The sequence below is a fragment of the Fulmarus glacialis genome, unplaced genomic scaffold (genome assembly GCF_000690835.1).
Source record: "Fulmarus glacialis isolate BGI_N327 unplaced genomic scaffold, ASM69083v1 scaffold46496, whole genome shotgun sequence".
Lineage (NCBI taxonomy): Eukaryota > Metazoa > Chordata > Aves > Procellariiformes > Procellariidae > Fulmarus > Fulmarus glacialis.
Genome location: NW_009220874.1, coordinates 1 through 22,514, shown reverse-complemented (window position 1 = coordinate 22,514; position 22,514 = coordinate 1). Strand labels below are relative to the sequence as shown.

Genomic DNA, 22,514 nt, shown 5'->3' with positions numbered 1-22,514 from the left:
GTGTCCGACTTGATTGTAACACGTTCCCTTCCGATGGATCAGGAGTGACTAGGCAGGGGAATTATCATCGTGGAGAGGGTTGTTAAGCGCTCGGCTCTCACTTCCAGAACTGCAATCAACATCAGCCCTCTGTGCTTAGGCTGGTTGAACACTGACACAAGCATAGCCATTCCTTGGTGGTAGTTGAATGTATTCAGAATAGAATCACAGAACCAAGTAATTTGGAAAGGACCTCCAGAGGCAGTGTAGTCCAACCACCAGCTCAGAGCAGGTCCAGTTAGAGCAGGCAGCTCAGGACTGTGTGTAATCAAGTTTTTAGTATTTCTAAGGACAGAGATTTCGCAGTCTCTGTAGGCCCTTCCTAGTGTTTGACCATCCTCAAGATGAAACATTTTTTTATATAGAATGAGAATTTCTTGTATTCTGCTGTCTATTGCCTCTCATCCTCCTTCTGCAGACCTCTGAGAAGAATTTGTCCCTGTCTTCTCTATGCTATCCCATTAAGTCATTGCAGAGAGCAGTAAGATTTCCCTTGAGCTGTCTCTCCTTGAGGCAGAACAAACCCAGCTCTCTCAGCCTCTCCATACACATCACCTACTCCAGCACCTTGAGTGTCATGGTAGCAGTTTGCTGGACTCACTCCAGTATGTTGAAGCGATTTTTTATACAGGGGAGCTCAATACTGGACAGAGTACTCCTGATGTGATCTCACAAGTGTCCATTAGGGGAAGAATCACTTCCCTGGGCCTGCTGGCTGCCTTCTTGCCAACACAGCCCAGGATGTGCTGGCCTTTGCTGAAAGGGCAGGCGCTGCTGACTTGTGCTCAACTTGTCTGCAGGGGCCCTCTGGTCTTCTTCTGTAAAGCTGCTTTTGAGCCATTTGGCTCCCAACCTGTACTGTTGCAGGGAGTAATTTGTCTTACTGTTTTCTCGCAGGCTTATATAGACACATGGTTTGCTTATATAAGTACAAGCACACATTACTGCTGCCTTCAAAGTACCCAGATTTTTTAATGAGTTCATTTTGTGATGCCCTCAATCAAGACTGCAAAAGACTCTGCTTAAAGCAGGCCTATCAGTTGAGGATGATATATGTTCATGTTGCAACACTGTGCTGTTTTGTCACCACGGTTTCATGCTGTGAGGGCACAGATTTTACCATGTAGTTATTTTTTAAGAACGGCTATGACAAGTATTTTCCCTTCAGTCTTGTACTAATAAATTCTGGCTAATCTGTATTAGGATTACTAAATGAGACAAAATGAGGCAGAAAAATGCTATTAATGTCAGTGGCAATAGCACCAGCACTTGCCTTATGCAGGGATTGTAAGCAATGATAGCTTGACTGCTTGTACCATCTAGCTATTCATGCTCAGGCTCGCTTTCACAGCTGGGAGTCAGAAAGGTGCTGCAATATGGAGTGGGGGGGATCTGTATAGACTCCATTGTAAGCACCGTTTCCTCTAGGTGGCAGTGGTAGGAATGGGCTACAGACAGCCCTCCTGCAAGCTCTACCTGTATTTCTTCCACTGGGCAAAAATGGGGTACACAACTGGCTCGAGTCACGCGAGTGCAACACAGCCGCAGAGCTGGCTCTGAGTGACTGTGGAAGCCCAGGTACTAGGAAGCAGACTTCTAGCTCACACAAAGGATTTTTATGGTACTCAAATGCTGCCTCCTGTTGCTAAGAAATTAGTTCAGTGGTTTTCCTTAGTGTACATAAGAGATTTTTTTCTTACTGAGGAAATACTTCATGTCACATGCTGTGAATAATTCCCCCATGTTTATTTTTGCTGAATGAAAAAGATATGCTTGTCTAGTACAGATTTTTCTGGATAAGGTGATCAGACAGGCAAAGTTCTGAGATGTGTCTACCAGCAACATCATTACTTACAGCTCTGGACAAAATGTTTTATGTGGACTTCCCTCATGCTCTCAGAGAAGGAAACTATAGGACACTTCATGTGGCTCTCTTGTCTGCTTGGCCTCTCATTCAGTTGAAAGAAAGGGGCAGCTCTGTCAGGATTATATTCTGATGCCTGTCTTAAATTGCCTGGCAGATGGGTTAAGATAAGTTCAGATGACATTAATGATGAAGCTAAATACTAATCTTTGGGAACTGTTAGTTTCTTTTGGAACGACACATACGTGATGGTCATGTTATGAATAGTAGAGTTTTCCATCATTCTCCCAAAAACAATGTGAAGTGTCTTATAGCAGTGTCTTTAAATGTACTTTTCCTAGACTCCACTGCACACTTCTGAACGGTCCCTATGGTGACAGTGCTGCAGTGAAACTGAAAACGCAGCACTGAAATTCTTCGGTACTGAGGACCCTGCTGTTAATTCTCTTGGTAGCCGTATTACAAGAAGAGCTGTACAATCATTAGCGTGCCATGATATATGGTTGTATAGAACATTAACAGTGCTGTGGGATTGCTCGGAAATTTCATGACAACCTTAAATCTCTTCTTGGTTGACTGCTGAATAGTTCTTTTGTTTCCCCTTTTTTCCAGCACGAGATGAGAACATGGCCACTTTCCGTGGTTCCGAATACCTTTGCTATGACCTGTCGCAAAACCCCATCCAGAGCAGCAGCGATGAGATCACTCTCTCCTTCAAGACATGGCAACGCAACGGGCTCATTCTGCACACCGGCAAGTCAGCTGATTATGTCAACCTGGCCCTGAAAGATGGTGCGGTCTCGTTGGTCATTAACCTGGGGTCTGGGGCCTTCGAGGCCATTGTGGAGCCAGTCAATGGCAAGTTCAATGACAACGCATGGCACGACGTTAAGGTGACACGCAACCTGCGGCAGGTAATGGTGAAGGGGAGAAAATGCTGGGGAAAATTTTATTCTGTTTTATTGGGATGGGCAGATGAGAGAGAGTAATGGAGAAATGGGGATGCTCAGTGGAATTGCTAGAGTTTCTCCACCTTTTCTGGATCTTGGTGTCTAAAGGACAGTGAAAAAACATTAGCTGATGGGAATTTATCCCTGTTGCGGTATCTCCATTTCCACTTTATTAATTTTCTGTTTTTTTTCCAGTTTGATTTAATAATAAAAACTTGTGACGTTACTTTCACCTCCCTTTTCCTTTTCTCTTTTTCTGTTCTCCCTTTTTTATTTTATTATTTCCTTAATTATGATTCAATCTTATCAGTAATATTCTTGTTGCATTTAATTACTGTGGGAACAGAGTCTTTTTCCAACAGCCAACGCTCTACACCTCTCTTCTTTTTCTTTCAGTTTTGTTAATTGGTTTAACCATTGCCATGATGTCATAATTCTAATTCTGGAAATCTTTTGTTTTTCCTTTACTTTTTCTTTTCTTTTGTGTGTGCATGTAAGTGTGCAGGTATCCAGGCTGGTGGGTATGTGTGTAGTTATTTTAACTTTATAGCTTTGGAATTATTTGGCTGGAGTCTTTCTGAGTCTTCTTGATTCTCTGTTCTTCTTTTCTCTTTTTGTTTTTCCCCCTTCTTTCTATAATGAGATTCTATTTTATTTCTTGTGTCTCTGCCTATGAGACTCTTCTGTTGGCTGTGAGGACTGGAAAAGAGGAAGGATCAAAAAAGCCAAGCAAACCCAGATCAATCCAGCACCCTACAATTCCACTTTGGAAAAGTTTTTCTGATTTTACCACTGTAATTTTGCACATCTGCATGCTGCTTTTCTAAGCAGACAACTCTATCAGGTGACGTATTTGGTAGTAGGCTAGTCTTAAAATCCTGAAGCCTTCCTCAAGAAATATAAATTCAGACATAAATAGATAAGATAAAATGAAATAACCTTGCTCTGAAAGCTGGTGAATATATCAAGTCACTAAGCCCCCTCCACTGCATGATAAATGAGGTTTACACTGTGAATAGGAGCTATTTGGTACCTTGCTGATTGGTAGAGGCAGCAGAAATAGCTTGTAAACTAAGGTTTTAAAATCAATTTGTGAAAACAATATGATCTGTTTATTTGCTCATTAATGTGAATATTAACACAACCCTTAATAGTTTTATTTAAGTTTATACAATGTCATTTGTTGAGAAAACAGCTTTTGCAGTAGCATTTTACAGTAGCTAAGATAAAATCTGTGGGTATAGGATAATCAGTGCCAGGGATCAGAAACAGTGTCGACTAGTAGATGTCATTGGATAATTTATCTGTTATGAGGATTTCACACCTTTCTTTTAAATACTTGGGTTTGGGGCTGAAGATATTTATTTATCTTTCCCATGTGAATCCCTGTATTTCTACATGCTCAGGATGTCTGGGTCTGACGAAAAAATCTGTCATCGAACTTTTATGAGACTGCAGGGTTCTTACTTATGGCAACATGAGTCTGTTTTCAATAGTTTATACGCAGATGCAAATTTAATTTTTTATGCAGTGGATGGGTCTTAATGATCCTATTTCGTTCAAACGTTCCCATCAGCCCAGTGGAGGGACATGCACCACCTGGTTGAGTTTTGTCAGTCTGGAAGGGTCAGAATATATAGCTTTATTTGATGTGTTTTTTATTTTTAGATGGTCTCAGAATGGCTGGTCTCTGAATATCTCGGTATAGCTTACTGGTAATTTTAGTTAATCATACTTTTTATTTTTGCCAGAAATTGGTTTTCAATGGGAAAATGTGCCTGAAGCAAAATGCATCCTTGCTTCATGCCAGGATTGGTTTGGATCTTGAAGAAGCAGAAAGTGAGGAAGGGTCACAGAAAAAACTGTGGATGGGAAGCTCTTACTTTCTTTTCCTAATCTTTCAGCTAGTGATTTTTTATTTATTTTCTGGGTCCATAGTTAAATGGAAATATGTCTATACCTCTTCGTCTTTGATTAGACCAGGACAGTGCTTTGGTGATTATTAGAAAGCAGGTGAGTCGCTTGCCAGCAAATTTTTAATCCTCCTGATATATTCACTATGGATGTTTTCATGCAATCCTGAATTCTTAAAGGGTGCAACTTGACTGGGCAAGACAGACAATGTTTTAATAAGATGGCTGTGCTCTTTCCAAAGAAAGGCCAGTCTTAAAATCAAATTAAAAATAAGTAGCAGAGGTGATTTCAGGTCCAATTGTATAGATAAGCATGACAGAATACAGTTCAAGCAATAAATATCAATAAGGCTGGAATTTTTTTGGGTCATCTTTTCCCTGGATACTTCCATTTTAACTTCTGATCAAGTTCAGTCTCAAAATTAAGACATTGACCCAGAACCTAAAACTGCCCAGAAATTGGAATTGATGAGGCCTTGACAGAAGCAATCCTGCTAGTCCTGAAAGTTGTCATCCAAAAATTATTGATAAGTTTAACCACAGTTTTCAATAAGGAGAAACCTTGAATGCTGCAGCTTTCCTGTCAGGTCCCGTGCATTCTTACTTTTAATTGATATTACTAGGGATGAAGAAGTCTTAAAACCCTTCAATCTTCAGGATGAAGAGTTTGGAAAAGATTGAAAACTTGAATGCCCGATAACTAATTAATACCTGTGGACATTTTTTAGGACACAACTAAGAATGGTCATTCTGTATCTTGACCTTATAAATGCTTCACTTAATAACAACAACAAAAAAAGATAAAGACCCCATTCTAAATAAAGCACAGGATGCAGGAGTTCTGTTTTTCTCCATTCTGACAGCAGCTTCCAGCAGCTAATGTCTCCTGGTTTTATCTGTGTGTACATGAGAGAGAATTTCATGTACTTAAGAATTTCATACTTAACCATTTTTCAGACAGGCTATGAACCTGTGAAGTCCTTTGATGTCTTCACATAGAAGATGTAATAAAGGACAAAGTTTATTTATCATTTATAAAATTATACATTTTCTTCTTTATTACATACAATATAATTTTGTATATACTAAATAATTTTGTATGTAAGAATTACTTACTCTGCATCTTTCCTGACATAAATTCACCTGTAAAGTTGAAGCATAATATAGGTCACTTGGAAGTCTTGTTTCCAGCTGTGCTCATGTTTCCCCCCAAAACCAAACAAAAAATCCCAACAGAAAACATTGCCCATGCATATTGAAGCTTTTTAAGGAAATCAGTAGCCTCCTTGTAATTGGTTGAAAACACGACACTGGAGATAAATATGTTTCTCTTTAAAATGAACTTAGAAAAAAATAAAATTAGGAATTCCAATAATATGATCCAAAGCTAAACCAATTCCAGGTAAATGAGCTATCAGCACCTTCTGGATGCCATCTCGTCTTTTCCTCTGCTCTTTTTGGGGTTGGGAGAAAGGAGAGGGGGATTTGCATAATTTTTTGGTTGTTCCTAGAATTAGAGCAGAACTTTAAATAGCTGGACTTCTGCCCAGTACTTTTTGGAATTGTTAAATGTTTTGTACCTAAGCTAGGAGAGTACTAAGTGTTGCTTTTTTTTAGATCAAATTACTGTCACAGCAGTTAATCTCCTTAGAGACAAGCCAAGTGAACCCACAGATTCCCTTGAGTAGTGATTGTTAATGTCAAAGCAAATCTCCTTGTTTATTTATCTTATTATTTCAGTTAAAACTAAGCCCTCTTTCTGCCTTGTGAGAAACCTTTACTAGAAATACAGTCATGGCTGTATTTTACCAGGGCTTTCAGAGCATGTTTGGGGCAGTGTGGTCTGGTGGGAGGAGGAGGAGGAGGAGTGGAGGAGACTGAAGGTCAGACTTCTCATGTCTGTCTTCAGGTCTGCTGCTGACACTCTGTCTCATTTTTAGCATGCTCTTCCCCTCATCCCATACTCCAACTCTCTTGTTTGTAAAAATGGATTTACTAACACAACATATCACTGAGAGTGAGACTTCCTTGATGAAGAATTCAGGAGTTTGTGCTCATTATACCCAAATACAGAATGTTATTATTTCATTCCTATAGACAAATAAAATAGACTTGGGACATTATGTTCAACACCATGAAATTTTCACAAACTTATTTCCTTAGTCAATGCACAATTCTGAAATTTGCAAGCAGATAGTTTTAACATGAGGCAGCATAGATCTTGCTTGTGTAATTTAGGATAGTTCCTGCCAACTTCAATCACATTGGAACATGGACTTGGAGCCTCCACGGGCTGCACTTCCCTATTAACACTGAAGCTAGTCACCATGCAAAATCTGCTATAAAGATCTTGAGTTCCCCAGCTGCTAAAAAGCAAACAAGAAACACTGTGTAGGTTCGAACAGTTGGCATCTGCATGACTTAGGAGGGATTAACAAAGCATCTGCAAAGTTTTGCTAAACCCAACTAAGTGAACCGACTGGTGAATTCTCCTAGCTCCTCTGTAATATAGATGCAGTATAACAGGAGAGACACTAAATCTTGTCAATCTTCTGTCTTCAACCTTGACACAAGTGACACAATTCTTCCTACACAATTCCTCGACACATTTCTTCCTACAGTAGGAGAGGTTCAACTCCTATACTCTCGGATGACAAAAGTGAATTAGAGGCAAACAACCAAGCACAGGCATTTTTGTGTGCTTCTCCTGAAAGTCACAAACTCACCCGCTGTAAAGAAACCTGCAGATTGGGAAACTTGGAAGGAAGACTCAGAGTCTTGGACTCATCTTCATCTGTATCCTCCAGCCAAAGGAAATACTGGCCTGCTTGTGATACTCTGCAACACTTGAGGGTAGTTAATGTAGGTGGGTGGTGGTGGGAGGAAGAAGGTTGGGTTTGTGCTGAAGGGGCGAACTGTGTACTGTGCGTGTGCATCTCTGAGGGTAAGGTTCTTGTTTGAGGGAAACACCTTGATGGGTATTTGAAGAGTAAGTATTGCACTGTTTTAACTTTGCTTCAGTCCTGGATAATGTATATGAGGGTTGAAGTTAATGACTAATACCAGGGTGGGAAGACTAGGCAGCACCCTTCTTCTTTACAGTCTAGATGGCATGGTTCCCCATAGGGTCCTGGTCATATTGTCCTCTTTCTCACTTTGTGTGTCTGAGGTGCCCCACACCTTTTCTTGAAAGACTAACACTAGACCATTCATGCAATGTGTCATTTTTACTAACCAACTAATGTACTAACACCCTAACGACTCATCTTTGCTTTTAGTTATTTTAATTAACAATCGTTCTGTTCACGATTTTTTAATTTCCTTTCTTCCCCCTTTTCCGCAAAGCACTCAGGCATTGGACACGCTATGGTAAACAAACTACATTGTCTGGTAGATATCATTCTTATTGTCTCTTTTTTTGGGTTTGCCGTGTGTTACCTGCCTTTTCCTCCCCCTACCCCCTCTTTTTCCCCCTTCCTTTATACTTACTTCTTCCTTTAATTTTATTTTAATTTCATTGAAAACGCTTTTTTTTCCCCTTCCCTTTTTTTTCCCCCTTTCTTTTCTTCTTTTTTAATGGCAAAATGAGCAACAAAAGCAACTAACACAACTTTTCTGGAAATGGGGTTTGGACATTTCTTTCACTGGTTTCTTCACCTCCCTCTTTAGTTGTTCTTTTCCATTCCAGTGACAAATTGTTGGGTTTTTTGTCCCTTCCTTTTGAGTTTAGCTTTCTCTCTTTTGCTTTGGTTTCCATTTTGCTTTTTTTTCCCCTTTTGGTTTTTGTTTTTTACTCTGAAGGTTTCTAGATCAGAAACGTTGCAGGGCCTCTAGTCCGTGGTGGTGAAGGCTCTCTTTTTCTCTCATCCTTTTGTTGTGGCAACGGCTATTACAGGCAAACTGGCCGGAGTTGTCCTCTTTCTCCTGATTTTCCCCCACTTCCCTCCCTCCTCTTTCTCTCCTTCTCCTCCCTGTTGCTCTCTCTCTCACTTTTTCTCTCTCTCTGACCTCTACCTGCCGTGGCCGACAGGAGCTCAGCCGGTTGTTTGTTTCAGTACACACTCTGCATGGCATGTCCACGTCTGGTGACTCGCCCGTCCCCTCCTGGCCTCAATCTATTTTCCTCCATCTTCCCTTTAAACCACTAACAACATCCAAGCAAAACACATCAAATTCACTTGCTCCTCTCCCTCCCTCTTCTTCCGTCCCCCTTCACCCTCCATATGTTTGGGTTTAGAGGTTTTGGGGACATTTCTGTTTGGTTTTAAGTTTTTTGATTATTATGCGGTTTGTGTGGTATTTTTATTTTTGATTGCATGCAAGTGTGAAATAGTTTTTTTCTCTCTCTCTTTCTTCCTCTCTTTCTCTCTCTTTTCTCTCTTTTTCCCTGTCATCTTTCTGGGCTCCAGATATATTGGCATGACATGTCAAAGTGCAGTGTGTGCACGCTTTGTGTTTTCTTTCTTTCTTTCTCATCTCTGCTTCTCTCACACTTGTTGGTGTGTGGTTGATTTATTTTGATTTATCTTAATTTGATTTATTTCCTATTTACATTTTGGTTATGAGTTAGTTTGTATTTTTTTTTTTTTTTGTGGTGGGTGGTGGGTGTGTGTCTCTCTAGGTACATGGCATGCACATCCATAATGTATTGAAAGTGAGATCCCTCCCCCTCCCCTCCCCGAATGCATGATTGTCAGTGTGCCGTGAGCAAAAGAAACATCATAAATAAAAAATACCAACCTCGTCTTCATTAGTGGTTTTTTTTTTTTTTACTAACAACCATAACTAACTGTAATCATTAAAATAAATACTAATTAATCATAAAATCAGCTAATATGAGAAATCCCTTTCAAGGACGGTTCCATTTTCTGGCCTGAATAGATGGAAAGCATCTTGATGGGTAGACTGCCGGGACAGCCTGACAGTGCTGATACACCAGAAAGGGGAGAAGCAGTTGCTGGAGCATTTCCATTGTGGATGAAGCAGACCAGAAAATGGAGCTTGGCTGAACTAAAAAAACACATACCAAATCTTGACAAAATCCTTAATAAAACTGACATAAAAATATAGGGGAGGTAACTTGTTCTGTTCAGGATTGTAAGGTCATTGCTGGGATTTTCTTTGTCCGTTGTGTCCCTTGAACAGGTGACAATCTCTGTGGATGGCATCCTTACCACCACGGGCTACACGCAGGAGGACTACACCATGCTGGGCTCAGATGACTTCTTTTACGTGGGAGGGAGCCCTAGTACTGCTGATTTGCCTGGCTCTCCAGTAAGCAACAACTTCATGGGCTGCCTCAAAGAGGTAACTATTTCAAATTAATTCTTGTTTCTGTGCTTTTGGTTTCTCAATGCCTTTCATTACACATTCAATGTCTTTTCCTGATGCTGAATTTTATGCTGATACTGCAACAGCTCTGTAAGGATAAACTTGTCAGCTGGACAGAAGGCATCAGCCGCAAAACTCATGAGCTTATGGTCAGAATCAGACTTCTAGTGCCTGGATTACACAAAAAATACCCATGGTAGTGGGAGAGGTGTCTTCTGTAAACTGTTAACTGTTCAGAAGAAAGCATTACAATCTTCTAGGCACTGAGGCAATAACCACTAAAAAAAGATAATTGGCCTTTGATTACTAAGCAGCATTTTTGGGTGAAAAAATCATAATCAGAAGCTTATTTAGGATATTTTTTTAAGGTCCTGGATTTTACCTGGGAATATTGTTAGTTGTCAGTTTTCCAGGAAAATACAGAGTTAGAATAAACTGGAAAAATGAAAGTTGACGGTAGCATAAAATGTATGTGTAAATTATGTGAGGAGAATGCAGCATGAGGGTATAATGGGGATGTGGCAACAACGTGGCGTGTGGACCTGAAGTGTACTGTGCAGAGTTGCTGCATTGGTCAGGAATAGCTAGCTGGCTTCCAAAACTATGTTGTCTCATGCTCGCTGGCTGCCTTTGTCACGTAGCTAATCCACAACTTTGAGAAAATCCACACATGGGTAATAGAGATTGGACTGCTTGGCTAGCAGCAGGAACCTAGAATAGTGTTCCCTGGGGGAAAAAAAAAATGGTAAAAAAAAAAAAAAAAAAGATGAAGCCTCAGCCCAAATCCGAAACTTGGTGCAGTTGTTCGGGTGATAAGCCCTGCAGTCAGCCTTTGTCTTCTTTCCTGTCTCTTCTAATAGAATTTGTGATGATCACTGTGATTAATGGTGATACAGATATTGACATCTCCAAAATGCATTATAGAAAGCTTACTGAAAAACAAGCTTAAGTTTTCTGTCAGTCAGCTTCCTAGCTAGCCTGGAATAAGAGTTTCTTGCAAGAGTTTTCTCCCTAATGTTGTGATTCTGTACTAATACTGTTTTTCACAGGGTGTGGCTGGGTGGGTCTAATTTTATTTGCAGCCCGGACGGTTGTCATAATATCCTCTTTGTATGAACATTTAATATCGCAGGGAAGGCAGAGCTGAGTTATCATACTGGAGTCATGGAAACAGTGGTGCTGATCTAGATGTTGTTCTGTGGCTGTAACTGCCTGACAAGTTACCATCCTACTGATGCTCGACTCATGGTGTCAGGGGTTGTATGTTATGTGCCAGGCCGTTGATGTGAGCAATAGCTGTCAGAGTCTGGAGCTGCTCTCCTGGCTGACCTCTGGATTAGTTAAGGGGATGCACATATGCTGGAAAAGAGCATGTGAGCATCTTACATAGGAAATGAAACTGCCCTGCTGAATACAAACTGTCATACAGAGATCAAATCCTTCTGTTTTCATCTATAGAGCCTTGGGCCTGATTTTCATAGGCATTGAGCATCCCAGTTTGATAGAAATCAAGAGGAGATACAGCTTCTTAGTGTCTCTTTAAATCAGGATCTTAATTTTATTTATGGATGCTATGAACATAACACTTAGCAGAGGCCATTTTTATGTGTGCTTTAAGTCAAGCCAATGGAGCAGGGAAAGTGGTGACAAGAAAATCTTCAGCAGCTTTATTATTTATGTAATCATTTGTATTCTATTAGCTTGCACAATGTGCTAAGGGCTGCTTACATAGCCGTCCCAGGCTCATAATGCTCTGTGAGAAGAAAAACCCAAGCAACCGCTTAAGAACGAGAGGAAGAGGAAGAAAACAGATAATCAGAATGTGCTTTGTAATCTTCACTTGACTAGGCAGTGACAGGAGATGTGTATAAGCATCTGTCTGTACTTAAAGACAGGCTGGTGCTGGCTGGGTTTGAGCTATAGTCTGCTTAATAGCAACCTGCTCTTACTAGTGGTCCAGTAATGCTTTCAGCTGCAGTGAAAATGTGCCCACAATGTACCTTGCCTGGCCTCTGAGGACGAATCCAGTATACGCTATTGACTAAACATAAGTGTGGTGCAGGGCTGTCAGGGGAGGCACCTGGAGATGGGATGAATGGAGAAATGTAATATTTCAAAAGGAAAGCCATGTAACTAATTAGCACTTTGCATTTCCATTCTGTCATTCCTCCAGACCCCTTAGGCCGCAGGATGAGTTACTGCAGGTATCACTAGGAAGTGAAGTTGACCATTGTGCTTTTCCTCAGTTCTGGTTTTGGCACGTGGAGGTGACGGGGAACTGCGATTAATGGAGAAAGAGCAGCCCTAGACGACTGTCAGAATCCTGACAAAGTCCATAAGTGCTGCCCTAACACCGGTACCTGCACAGAGCAGGGTCTGACCAGAACAGATAGCTTGTATAGACTGAGAAGGGTTCCCTCATTGCATATGTAGTGAGTTATTCTCAGACATCAAAGCAGGCAGTGCTTTCATTAAGAGGAGCTTTCGATGAGTCGAGCAGAAAATAGTTTGCCTTGTGAAATTCCTCCCAGGGTCAGTTTCCTCTTCTTTCCTTTGCTAGGGACAAAAACACTGATGGCAAAGGTAGCAGGATCAACCTGAGATCCACCTGGACTTAGGGGATGGTTCTTTTGAGTGTTTTCTTTATGTTTACTTCTGAAGTGCCAGGGTATATCTGTGCAATGCAATACAGCATGGTATGAAAGAAACCTGAGCAGGCTCAAGAAAGCTAGAATACCTCTGGGGATCAGACTGACCCCCTGGGGCAGCCAGCTTTGATCCTTGAAGAGGCAGAACCGGGTTAGTGCAGTGCTTGTGTGCCTATAATGTTTCTGGTTCCAGAAGTGGTTACTTAGAAGGAAACTTTACTTGGCTGTCTGCATAGCATGGCAGTGTATTTCATAAATCAATCCCTATAGGTTATGTTTTAAAATTTTTTTCTCTGTGGCCAGGAAGGATGCTTAGTGTCTCATCAGCCAGTAGTGGAGGAGCTTGAGCTTTTAAGAAAAATATTCTAAGCTAAGAAAGTTAGACAAAGGGGTAGGATAGACTGTAATAGCAAATATTGCTCCTTTCAGTTATGCTTTCTGGTAGAGCAATATTCTTTTTTCGTACCGAAGTCCTAGCTATGTAATTGCCTGTTCCCAGAGATATAGCACATCCCGAGTGGATTGCACTGCTGTTTGTAATGGTGAAGAGCATCCAGCCAAGTCCTGCACTGATCTCTTGAAGGTGTTAAAGCAGAATGGTCTATTCCTGCCCCTCTGCATTCATTGAAGTCTTCCCCTAGGGATGTCTCACTTTCCTAGGAATGCACGGGGATTGATGCAGGCTTTGGGGTGAAACTTTCAGCCTTCCCCCTGTAATCTCTCTTATTTCATCTGGACTGCATCAGCCTCACAGTACAGCATCCAAACGGCTCACATGGGAGCTAAGAGGGCTCCCTGAGTGGAGCATTGCCTTCACACTTCCTCTGAGATTACATGCAGATGCTGAATTGCAATGGGACAGTGTGCCTAATGACCCTCTCTGCCCCTTTGCAGCTGGAAAGGACTTCTCCACTCAGCTGGGGTTGGTGGTAGGAGGAAGGGCAGCTCTGGCAGGGTAGACACTTCATGTGATCAGAGTCTAAGCCTTGACTAGGAGGAATTGGAATGCGTAAGAGCGTGTTCCTGGCAAGGAACTAAGGGTCTCAGGGCTCCTCTGCTGCAGTGGTGAAGGTAACCATGTTTTCTTTGAATTCTCTGAGCTAACGTTTCCTCCTTTCACCACAGAATAGATCCTTGTGGCTACAGGTTCTGATTGAAGATATTCCACTAAGTTGCTAGCAGTAATATACCTAAATCATAAATCCAAGTGCTGAATGTGTAGTTCAGGTTGGTTTTTTTTCTCCATTTTCATCAGAATTAAAGATGTCCCAATGTCTGGTAGCACTGTTTGGTTTACATTTCTCCCTAGCCACCCTGACAGCGTTGCAGTATACCTGACACTGTAATGAGGGAGCAAGATTGGAAAATAGAAGGAACTTTTTCCATGAAAATTTTAAAAGACAGAATATGCAAATAGGGCAGTACACAGACATCAAACATGGACATTGCATTGTATTTGCATAAAATCTAAGGCTTTCTGGATATTCCGTCTTAAGATAAACTGTCCTAGAGGAACTCTGGGCGGAAGCTGGTATATTTCCTATCGTGGAGGAAACCAGATACAGAGATGGGATAGGAGGAGGTACGGAAGCACACCTGAGGCAAATGAGCAGAAATGTTTTTTAATGGGTGTCAGGGAAGGAGTGACAGTGCTTTAAGAGTCAGTGAATGGATAAACAGGGAGAAGCACTGCCTGAAGGTGGAAAGGGAAAAGGATCTATTAATAGTTTTTAGAGACACCCATATGGCCAGAAGGAGGTAGGACAAGAAAGGTAATGACAAACAGCTATGTTTTGCATGTACTGGAGAGTCTCAGGGAGGAGGTTCCAGTAATCAGGGATGGAGATGGAGAGTGGTTGGGTGGGAAATTTAGCTGTGAAGGCAAAGAGGGAAAACTGGATTTCAATCTCCGATCGCTAGGGAAAGGACAGAATCGGAATATTTCCTAGGCTCTATTAGGGAGCCAGCCATTCAGATTCAATTTACTTGGAGCAGTACTTAGATGATACAGATGGAGGTGCTTTAGAAGAGCCTAAGGTAGTCCCTAGAGAATGGATGTGCATGAGAGAATTTATGAAATCTTCACATTTTTCTATCAATGCTTTATTAAAATCTCAATTCTGAAAAATGTTGATTGGTACTAACAGCTTGATGGAAGCAGTGAGGTTTGCATATGGGTGGAATATGGCAGAAATTATTGCAGGGGTCAGGCACCATCTGGCCGTGATGGGAGAAAGCTGTGAAAGCTTAGATCATTTCTGTCTGTAATTTAACTGCTAGGAGCCAGATTTCCAAATGGTTCATGAGTGTGCCCAGTTGCTGTATGTACATCTTGGATGCTATCTGCAAAGCCAGGTCTTTTTCAGGCCTATTTGCATGTGTAATGATGATGTGATTTCTGTTTGGGATGAGTTTTTCTGGTTGGAGTGTCACACAGGGGAGGAGGCTGAAGGTGCAAATAGAAGAAGGCCTAAAACAAGAAGGCAGAGAAAAACAGCCCAAGTGTGAAGAGGGCAGATGGAGGAAGCTGCAGTTGTAAGAGCCCCTCCTTAACAGGGAGACCAGATAGCCCAAAAGCTTTTGGGTGCCCAAGATCCCTTTCCGCAGCAGTGACTGAACAGAGTCCCAGGAATGCATAAGTGGAGAGTCAGGAATCAACAGTGTGGGGAATTTCACTGATGTGCTGCAGAGGAGGAAGTTACCACAAGAATGGCACTAATTGCCTGCACATGTTGGTCCGACATGCTGCTCCAGCTGCTCTATTGTGTTTGAACCAGTCTGTTTCCTATCTGTACTACTTAGTGAATTTAATATTTGAAAAAAAAAGGGAGGGGCTAGTGGCGCTGCATAGAAGCAGACAAATCATGGCCAAAGGCTGAATATGATTCCTCTCCTCAAAATATGTCTTGTTTTTAATCTTGGTCTCCCATTACTATTCTCTGCGAAAGCGTCCCAAATAGCCCTGACAATGATGACCCTGATTCCTAAACTTCCAGATGCAGAGGCCTGTAAAGTTTTTGGTTGCCTCTCACTCTTAAATTTCCAATTGCATTACTGCTACTGTGGTGGATCAACCTCCTGCTGCAGCTCTAGGCTGTGTGTATTGAGAGTCAAGAATGTCTGTGCATTTTCTCTGTGCATCTGCAGAGCATCCAGCACAAGGCCTTCATCATGTTTTTGATTGCCCTTGTTCTAGAAACACAGCAACACAGTGGCTTGGGAGACACAGCAGGGAGATGTCGGCCAACATTTTGAACAGCTCCTGCCGAAATTCATGAGGGTAATAAGAAAAAACTATTTCTGGAAAGATTTAATTTGGAGGTGGGAATGGAGGCACTTGGTAACTGAGAGCGATATGATAAAAGGCAAGATACTGAGAGAATCCTGAATAGACCAATAGACAGGGAGGGGAGGATGATAGTGTTTTCTCATCAAGTAATACTTACAAGCTTAGTTCTTGGGCTGGTTTGCATTTGGTATTTCTATATTAGCTCAGAGTCAGAAGGTGTATATGATTGGGCAATAGAACGTTTCCCAGGCTGCCTGCTGGCTGCCAACACATGTTGGATGCTTGGGCATGAATCCTGCAAGACTTCGTGGTACACAGTGAAGAATACCTTGTGCTTTCTGGTATAAGTGTGGGACATGGCATGAAGCCAAGGTGAGTAAGAGGCTCTCTGAATTGAGCATCTGAAAGCTGAAGCACCTTGCCCATCTATCTCTGGGCTTTCTGACAGTACTGAAAAAAAAGCAACGTTTTGAGGAGGATTGTTTTTAAACAAATGTTTTTATGTTACTAGAGGAACTTCTGTTGCCTTGCCAGACCTCTGCTGTCCTGCCAGAAGGAGTGGTATTGTGCCTCCCTTGTTTTGCTTGCCTGTATGTTTACATGTGCACACCATCCTATAACCATAAAAGATTGGATCACATCACCCTCTTTTCTCAGGAATAACTAGCAGAGTGAAATTTACCCTACACACGAGTAGGAGAAAATCTATAATACCCCTTATGTCAAACCAAGCATAAGTAAAGTAAGTCTTCTGTGGTTCATGGTCCCAATACTAATATTTAGCAGAGTGATGAATGTCACTCTCTCCGGAGAAGGCACTTGATTCAGTTGATTTTGCTAGTGGCTTTTTTAGGGAATCATTTAGCAAGGATGGGAGAAAAGAGGAATGTTTGTTCTGTGAACCAAAGGCAAGGCAAGTCCTTCCAACACGGAAAGTCTACGCCCATACTGTGAGCCAGGGAGAAAAGAAGAGAGAGGATGCAGATTTCTATGCAGTGTCTATGAGTCATGGGAGATGAAAGGTCAGAGGTGAGCTTTTGTGATGCAGGTGGAGCATGCAGAGAGGAAAGCATCCTGTGTTACGGTAACACAATGTCAACATTTTACAATTAATTCATCTGAAGGAGTTTAGGCGTAGAGGAACAAACTACCTAGCAGTCCCTGTAGCCTCTGAGCTAGTACCTATTTAATACTCTTTTGAGTGAATTCCCTTAACTTTCCCCACTTCCTAAACACCAAGAAAGTAGAATATCCCATACTGAGAGCTCCCAGGAGAAACTCGGATCAGAATGTCCCAGTCAGTTTGACATGACAAATGAATATCTTTGGTTTTGGAATATATTTGCGTAATGTCTAATTTTTTTTTTAAATTGTGATTCTTGTGAATGACAAGGATCTCACACAGAAAATCCAATGGTGCAGAGTTTGACGCACTGTGACCCTATACTTAGTAAATACATGTACTAAAAGTCTAATTCATAATGATGAATAATATTAGCTCATAGGACCCTTTGTCTGAAGGGTTCAGTAGGTGGCTTTTCAAAGCAGCCTCAGGATTTTGGCTTCTTTCAAACCTTCAGCTAAAATACAGTACCAAAGGGAGTAAATGTCATTATCCTCTTCCTTCAAATGATGCAACTGAGGCACAGATGTGATGTGACTTGGTCAACATCATACAGCCTGCCACTGGATATAGCAATAGATAATGAGGGACGTCCTATCTGTCTCTCCATCTCTTTTTGTTGCTCTTCCTCCTGGCAGGGAGAGCCTATGTCTTCAGTACAGCGTAAGAGTCACAACTGACTGATGTTCTTACTGGAGAATACTAGATGTTCCTGGAATTACTGCAACCTTGTTTCTCTGGGGAATTTTCTTCTTTACCAGTAATACTTACCAATTTCTTCTTGTTTTTTCCTTGATTTTTTTTTTATACATTCCTCTTAAGCTGACAAGGGGATGAGTGTGAAAAACAAGCTTCGAAAGATTGCACAGGGCATATATAGGTTACGTCAAAAGTGTATCTTAACTTGCCAGCTGAACTGTTGCTGATGGGTATGAAATGCCCCTCTACTTTCTCTTAAGAGTCACCTCAGGTGAGGAAGTGAAGGAAAAATCCAGAACAGACCCTACTCCCAAGCAATCGAAGTAGCTGAAGTTGAGGCTGGGGAGTGTTCAAATGAAGATCAGTCCTGAACAAACAGTTGGTGTTGCGGCTCATTTGATGGGCATTTCTCTGCTTTGCTGTTTCTGTTGGATTCCAGTCCAAGATATTAGGAATTGCATCATAAGTGCAGTGTATCTTAGGAGATTTCTTCCATGTCTGACCAGAATGGGAAATGATCTTCCAGTTATGGATCCAGCGAGTATTATACTCTAGCTGTGCTTTCAGGTAGGCTATGGTCATTCTATCATGGTGTGCAGGGGCTGCATCTAGATTTTTAAAGCTTTAATTAGAGGGTTTTTTTTGGCAGTAGTAGCTTATTTCCCGCTTGACAAGTGTCATCTCTTTGTGAGCAGCAGTCGCTATATAAATCTTCTTGACTGACCCTGAAGGTTAGACTACTGCTATGAAATGTGCATGTGTATTGTGAGTGATGGGGAAAGACTGAGATGCTGCTACCCACCACAAAAAGCCAGGCTGCTGCAGCTGCCAGCAAGGGAGGCAAGAACAGATGATGAGGTTTGAATGTTGAGCGGGTGGGCTGGACGACTCCTCCCAGGTCCACCGTTCCTCTGTAGCAGTGAGCCAGCTAGCTGTCAAGTGCAAGCAGGACAGGAGGAGGCAGGCAACTAATGGGCAGCATTTGTTACTTGAACTGCATGGAAAAGGCAGCGGGCTTGATATGATACAACCAGATTTTGTATTGTCTCTGATTTTCTTTCTGTTCTAATTCTTTGTCATTGCTGTGCTCTGGCTTTGGTCTACTCCTGTTGACGTTGCCTGTTGCACTGAAAATCTGTGCTTTGGGACTGTTTTCTCTGCCTCCTTCCTTCAAACTGCACAGAGAGAGTTCATTTAGTTCACAATTAACACTGGATGTATCCAGATTCCTAAGCAATTCAATGGGAATAATAGGTATATGAAAAGATGCAATTTAAGCTCTGAATTGCTTATCACAAGGTTTTATACTCTTTGAGGTACAGGTCCATAAATGGAGGTGTTAGAAATGGTAATATCAGAGCTCAAAGATGAGTTAGGGTCTGCCCCCCCCCCGCCTCCCCCCGCCTTGTAGCTATCTAGGCATAAATGTAGTAGCACAATGAGATGAATGGTGTTTATTTTAACAGGTCGTAGGGGAACATCAGGAGGATTGCTGTATTGCATAACAAAATGCTCCTACTTCCTAAGCACAAATCTTAACACTTGAGCACTTAACACTTCACAGAGAGCATCAGTTATCTGTGAGGTACATGGGGCTGGTAACACACAATTGAATAGTAACAACTGCATCCAGGAAAGCAGTGATGTGTAGTGTGTGAGTCACCAAGCTCCTCTGGCCAGAGTGGAAGTGACTGAGAGGTGGTGTCTCAGTTCTAGCATCCCGAGAGGTAGCTGTGAGTGATGCCAGCAAAGCTTTCTTACTGTATCGGTGTTAGCAAGCAGAGGGAACACAGAGGTTTGGGAATGGTGGCAGAGATGAAAACTGGCATTTAGAAATGGGGCTTTAGAATGGCATAATCATTCCTGTTAAATCTGTGCCTTTCTTTTCAATTATTAGCCATTTTAAGTGGAATGGGTTTTGCATCTAGAACAAGTCTCTGAACAGATGATTAATGGGTTTATCTGTAATAACTTTATATTTTATAGAACCCTGCTAGGAGTCCGCATCTGGTGAGCCAAGCTATTTAAAGCTGTGTTAATTCTGTTAATTGCGCTCCGTCTATTTGGATTGCTGGCACCTGCTTTAGGATAATGTAGCGAGGGGTATATTCTCTCCCTCTTTCTAGCTGAGAAAAATGCAGAGGACCATTTCCTCATCTAGGAACAGCAACCTTGGCAGAACATCCTGGCTGGATTGGTTGTCCTTGAGATTTCCCTCTTTTACTACAGCTGAATGCAGTGAGACACCAGCCAGAGGCAAGATGTTCCCTTGACTGGGGCAGGAGGTAGGCAGACAATCTGCTTTTGCATGCACTTGCCATCATCAGGCGGTAGCAGCAAAAGGGAATGAAGCCAGTAATTTTTAGAAGGATGATCAGGTCCAGCCCATTCTGATCCTGCTTCTCAGCTGCCTTCCAGTGTTTGTTTTCCAGTTTGGTTTTGGTTGTGAAGTACTCCAGTAGGTTTCAAGCCCTGAACAGATGTGAAGATAAGTATGCTGATGCTTCCTGAACTTTTGCCAGAGAAAAGATCTGGCAGTGGAATTCAGAACATTTGAGGTGACTAAAACATTGCCATGAAATGCTAGGAGGACAGCACAGTTGTTTTCATGTTTGCAGCTGGATTGGACAAACCACTGGAACAATCTGGACCAGGCTCTGATGACAAACTTTTTCCCAGTCTTTTGCTCTTGTGCCTCTGGGAAGATTCTCGCATGGGCAGCAAAACGGGGAAGCAAAGGGTTCCACTCGCATTATTAACTGCTGACTTAAAGGTGCAGCAGATCCTGAAAGGCTTGGTACTTGGAGGCTTTTAGCTAATATCTCAGTATGGCTGTTATCTGAGTGAGTAGGAGACGAGGTGGCTATTCTGGTTTATGTAGGTGCCAGTTCTCTCTCAGACCTCTGATATGGGTTTCAGTCTACGCTTCAACTTTGGCCATGCTAGGACGTCTTCCCAGATGATGAATGAAGAAGATGTGTTCACACTCTGTAACTTGTTTTATGGCTGTCTTCAAAACCGCAATTTTTCTTGAGAAGACCAGTGAGAAGCTAGGGTGAAATCTGTCTCCCTCATACTGATGGTGTGACCACAGGTGGGTTTGTGCAGCTGCCCTATAACCCTTTATGGCCACTGACTAAATGGGATGTTGGTTGTAGCCTCCCAAAGGAGGTTTCTACCCAAAGGAGGAGCTGTCACATCACCCATCTCGAAGGTGTAAAGAACTGTAAAGAAAACCACCTGTAGCACAGGGGAAAGCTTTCCCAAGAGTTTGACAAACCATGATCCTTGTGACTTGTCACTATAAAAGGACAAGACTGCTGCGTTTGTCATCTCTCTCAAGTAGAAGCTGTTACTGGGGATGTCTAGTTCATTTATTCTATCCAGGTAATGGTTAAACAATCAATTGCAATATTAAAATTGGTTACAAAGCAAAGCTCAAGAAAAGTATATACTGTTCTCATATCTAAGAATGGGTTCTTCCTCTGCAGCTTCATTGTTCAGCTAACCAGGCAAGCTATCAGCTGAGCACTTTCCTCCATTTCCCTGGTTTATATTCCAGGGCTGATTTGTCCTGAAGTTGCCTTCATGTGAGATAACAAGAACACTGAATGCCTCCATTCTCCTTTAACCGAGCATGGTGTGCCTGCTTCTCTCTCCTTGTCTGAGCTTGCTTTCTATTATTCATGACTGCACGCTAGGACATCACACAGGAATGCAGCGTTGTCACTTCCTCTTTCTTCTCCGTTTTTTTCCCTTAGTATGTATTTCTAGTATGTTCTCTTAATTAGTATATGCTTAGCTCTTCTGGCTTCAGGCTAGTTTTCCTGTTTACAACCTCTGTGACACATTTTGTTAGAACTTCACAAATCATATATCACAGGAGAAATTAATTATGCACGTAACTTATTAGGTTAATAACTTTCATCTCATTGTGAGCTTCACATAAAGTCTATACATTACACATTAATAATTCAAATGACAGCTTTGACATTGAGTGCGTTTTTTAAATCACTTCTTCTATCCCTTCTTAGGAGTTTTGGGTCTGTGTGGAAACCACAGCTGGTTTCTAAAAAGTTGATTTCAGCTCTGTTTCCCCATTCCTCCTGGAGGCTGGATTTGCCAGTGCATCCAGCAGAGGAGGGCAAATAAGTGTTGGTGTCCCCTTTGGTTTTGCAACTGGAGCTTATGGGAAAGACTTGGTTTGTATGAGGACACCTTTTGGTGAGAATCATAGAATCATAGAATAGTTTGGGTTGGAAGGGATCTTTAAAGGTCATCTAGTCCAACCCCCCTGCCATGGGCAGGAAGATCTTCCACTAAATCAGGTTGCTCAGAGCCCCATCCAACTTGACCTTGAATGTTGCCAGGGATGGGGCATTTACCACCTCCCTGGGCAACCTGATCCAGTGTTTCACCACCCTCATTGCAAAAAATTTCTTCCTTATATTAGTCTAAATCTACCCTTTTTTAGTTTAAAACCATTCCCCTTTGTCCTCTTGCAACAGGCCCTGCTAAAAAGTTTGTCCCCTTCTTTCTTATAAGCCCCCTTTAAGTATTGAAAGGCCGCAATAAGGTCTCCCTGAAGCCTTCTCTTCTCCAGGCTGAACAACCCCAACTCTTTTAGCGTTTCTTCATAGGAGAGGTGTTCCATCCCT

At 41.9% G+C, this 22,514-nt stretch overlaps 1 protein-coding gene across 1 annotated transcript; it reads left to right on the top strand.

Moving 5' to 3' along the window:
• Nucleotides 1-2,515: 2,515 nt before the first annotated feature.
• On the top strand, nucleotides 2,516-10,073 carry LOC104079025 (neurexin-3-like; the record flags this gene model as incomplete). The annotated part of the gene is made up of 2 exons (XM_009580894.1): nucleotides 2,516-2,817; nucleotides 9,912-10,073. Coding segments are annotated over 2 exons (464 nt in total), but the record flags the coding sequence as incomplete, so codon positions are not given.
• Nucleotides 10,074-22,514: the final 12,441 nt, after the last annotated feature.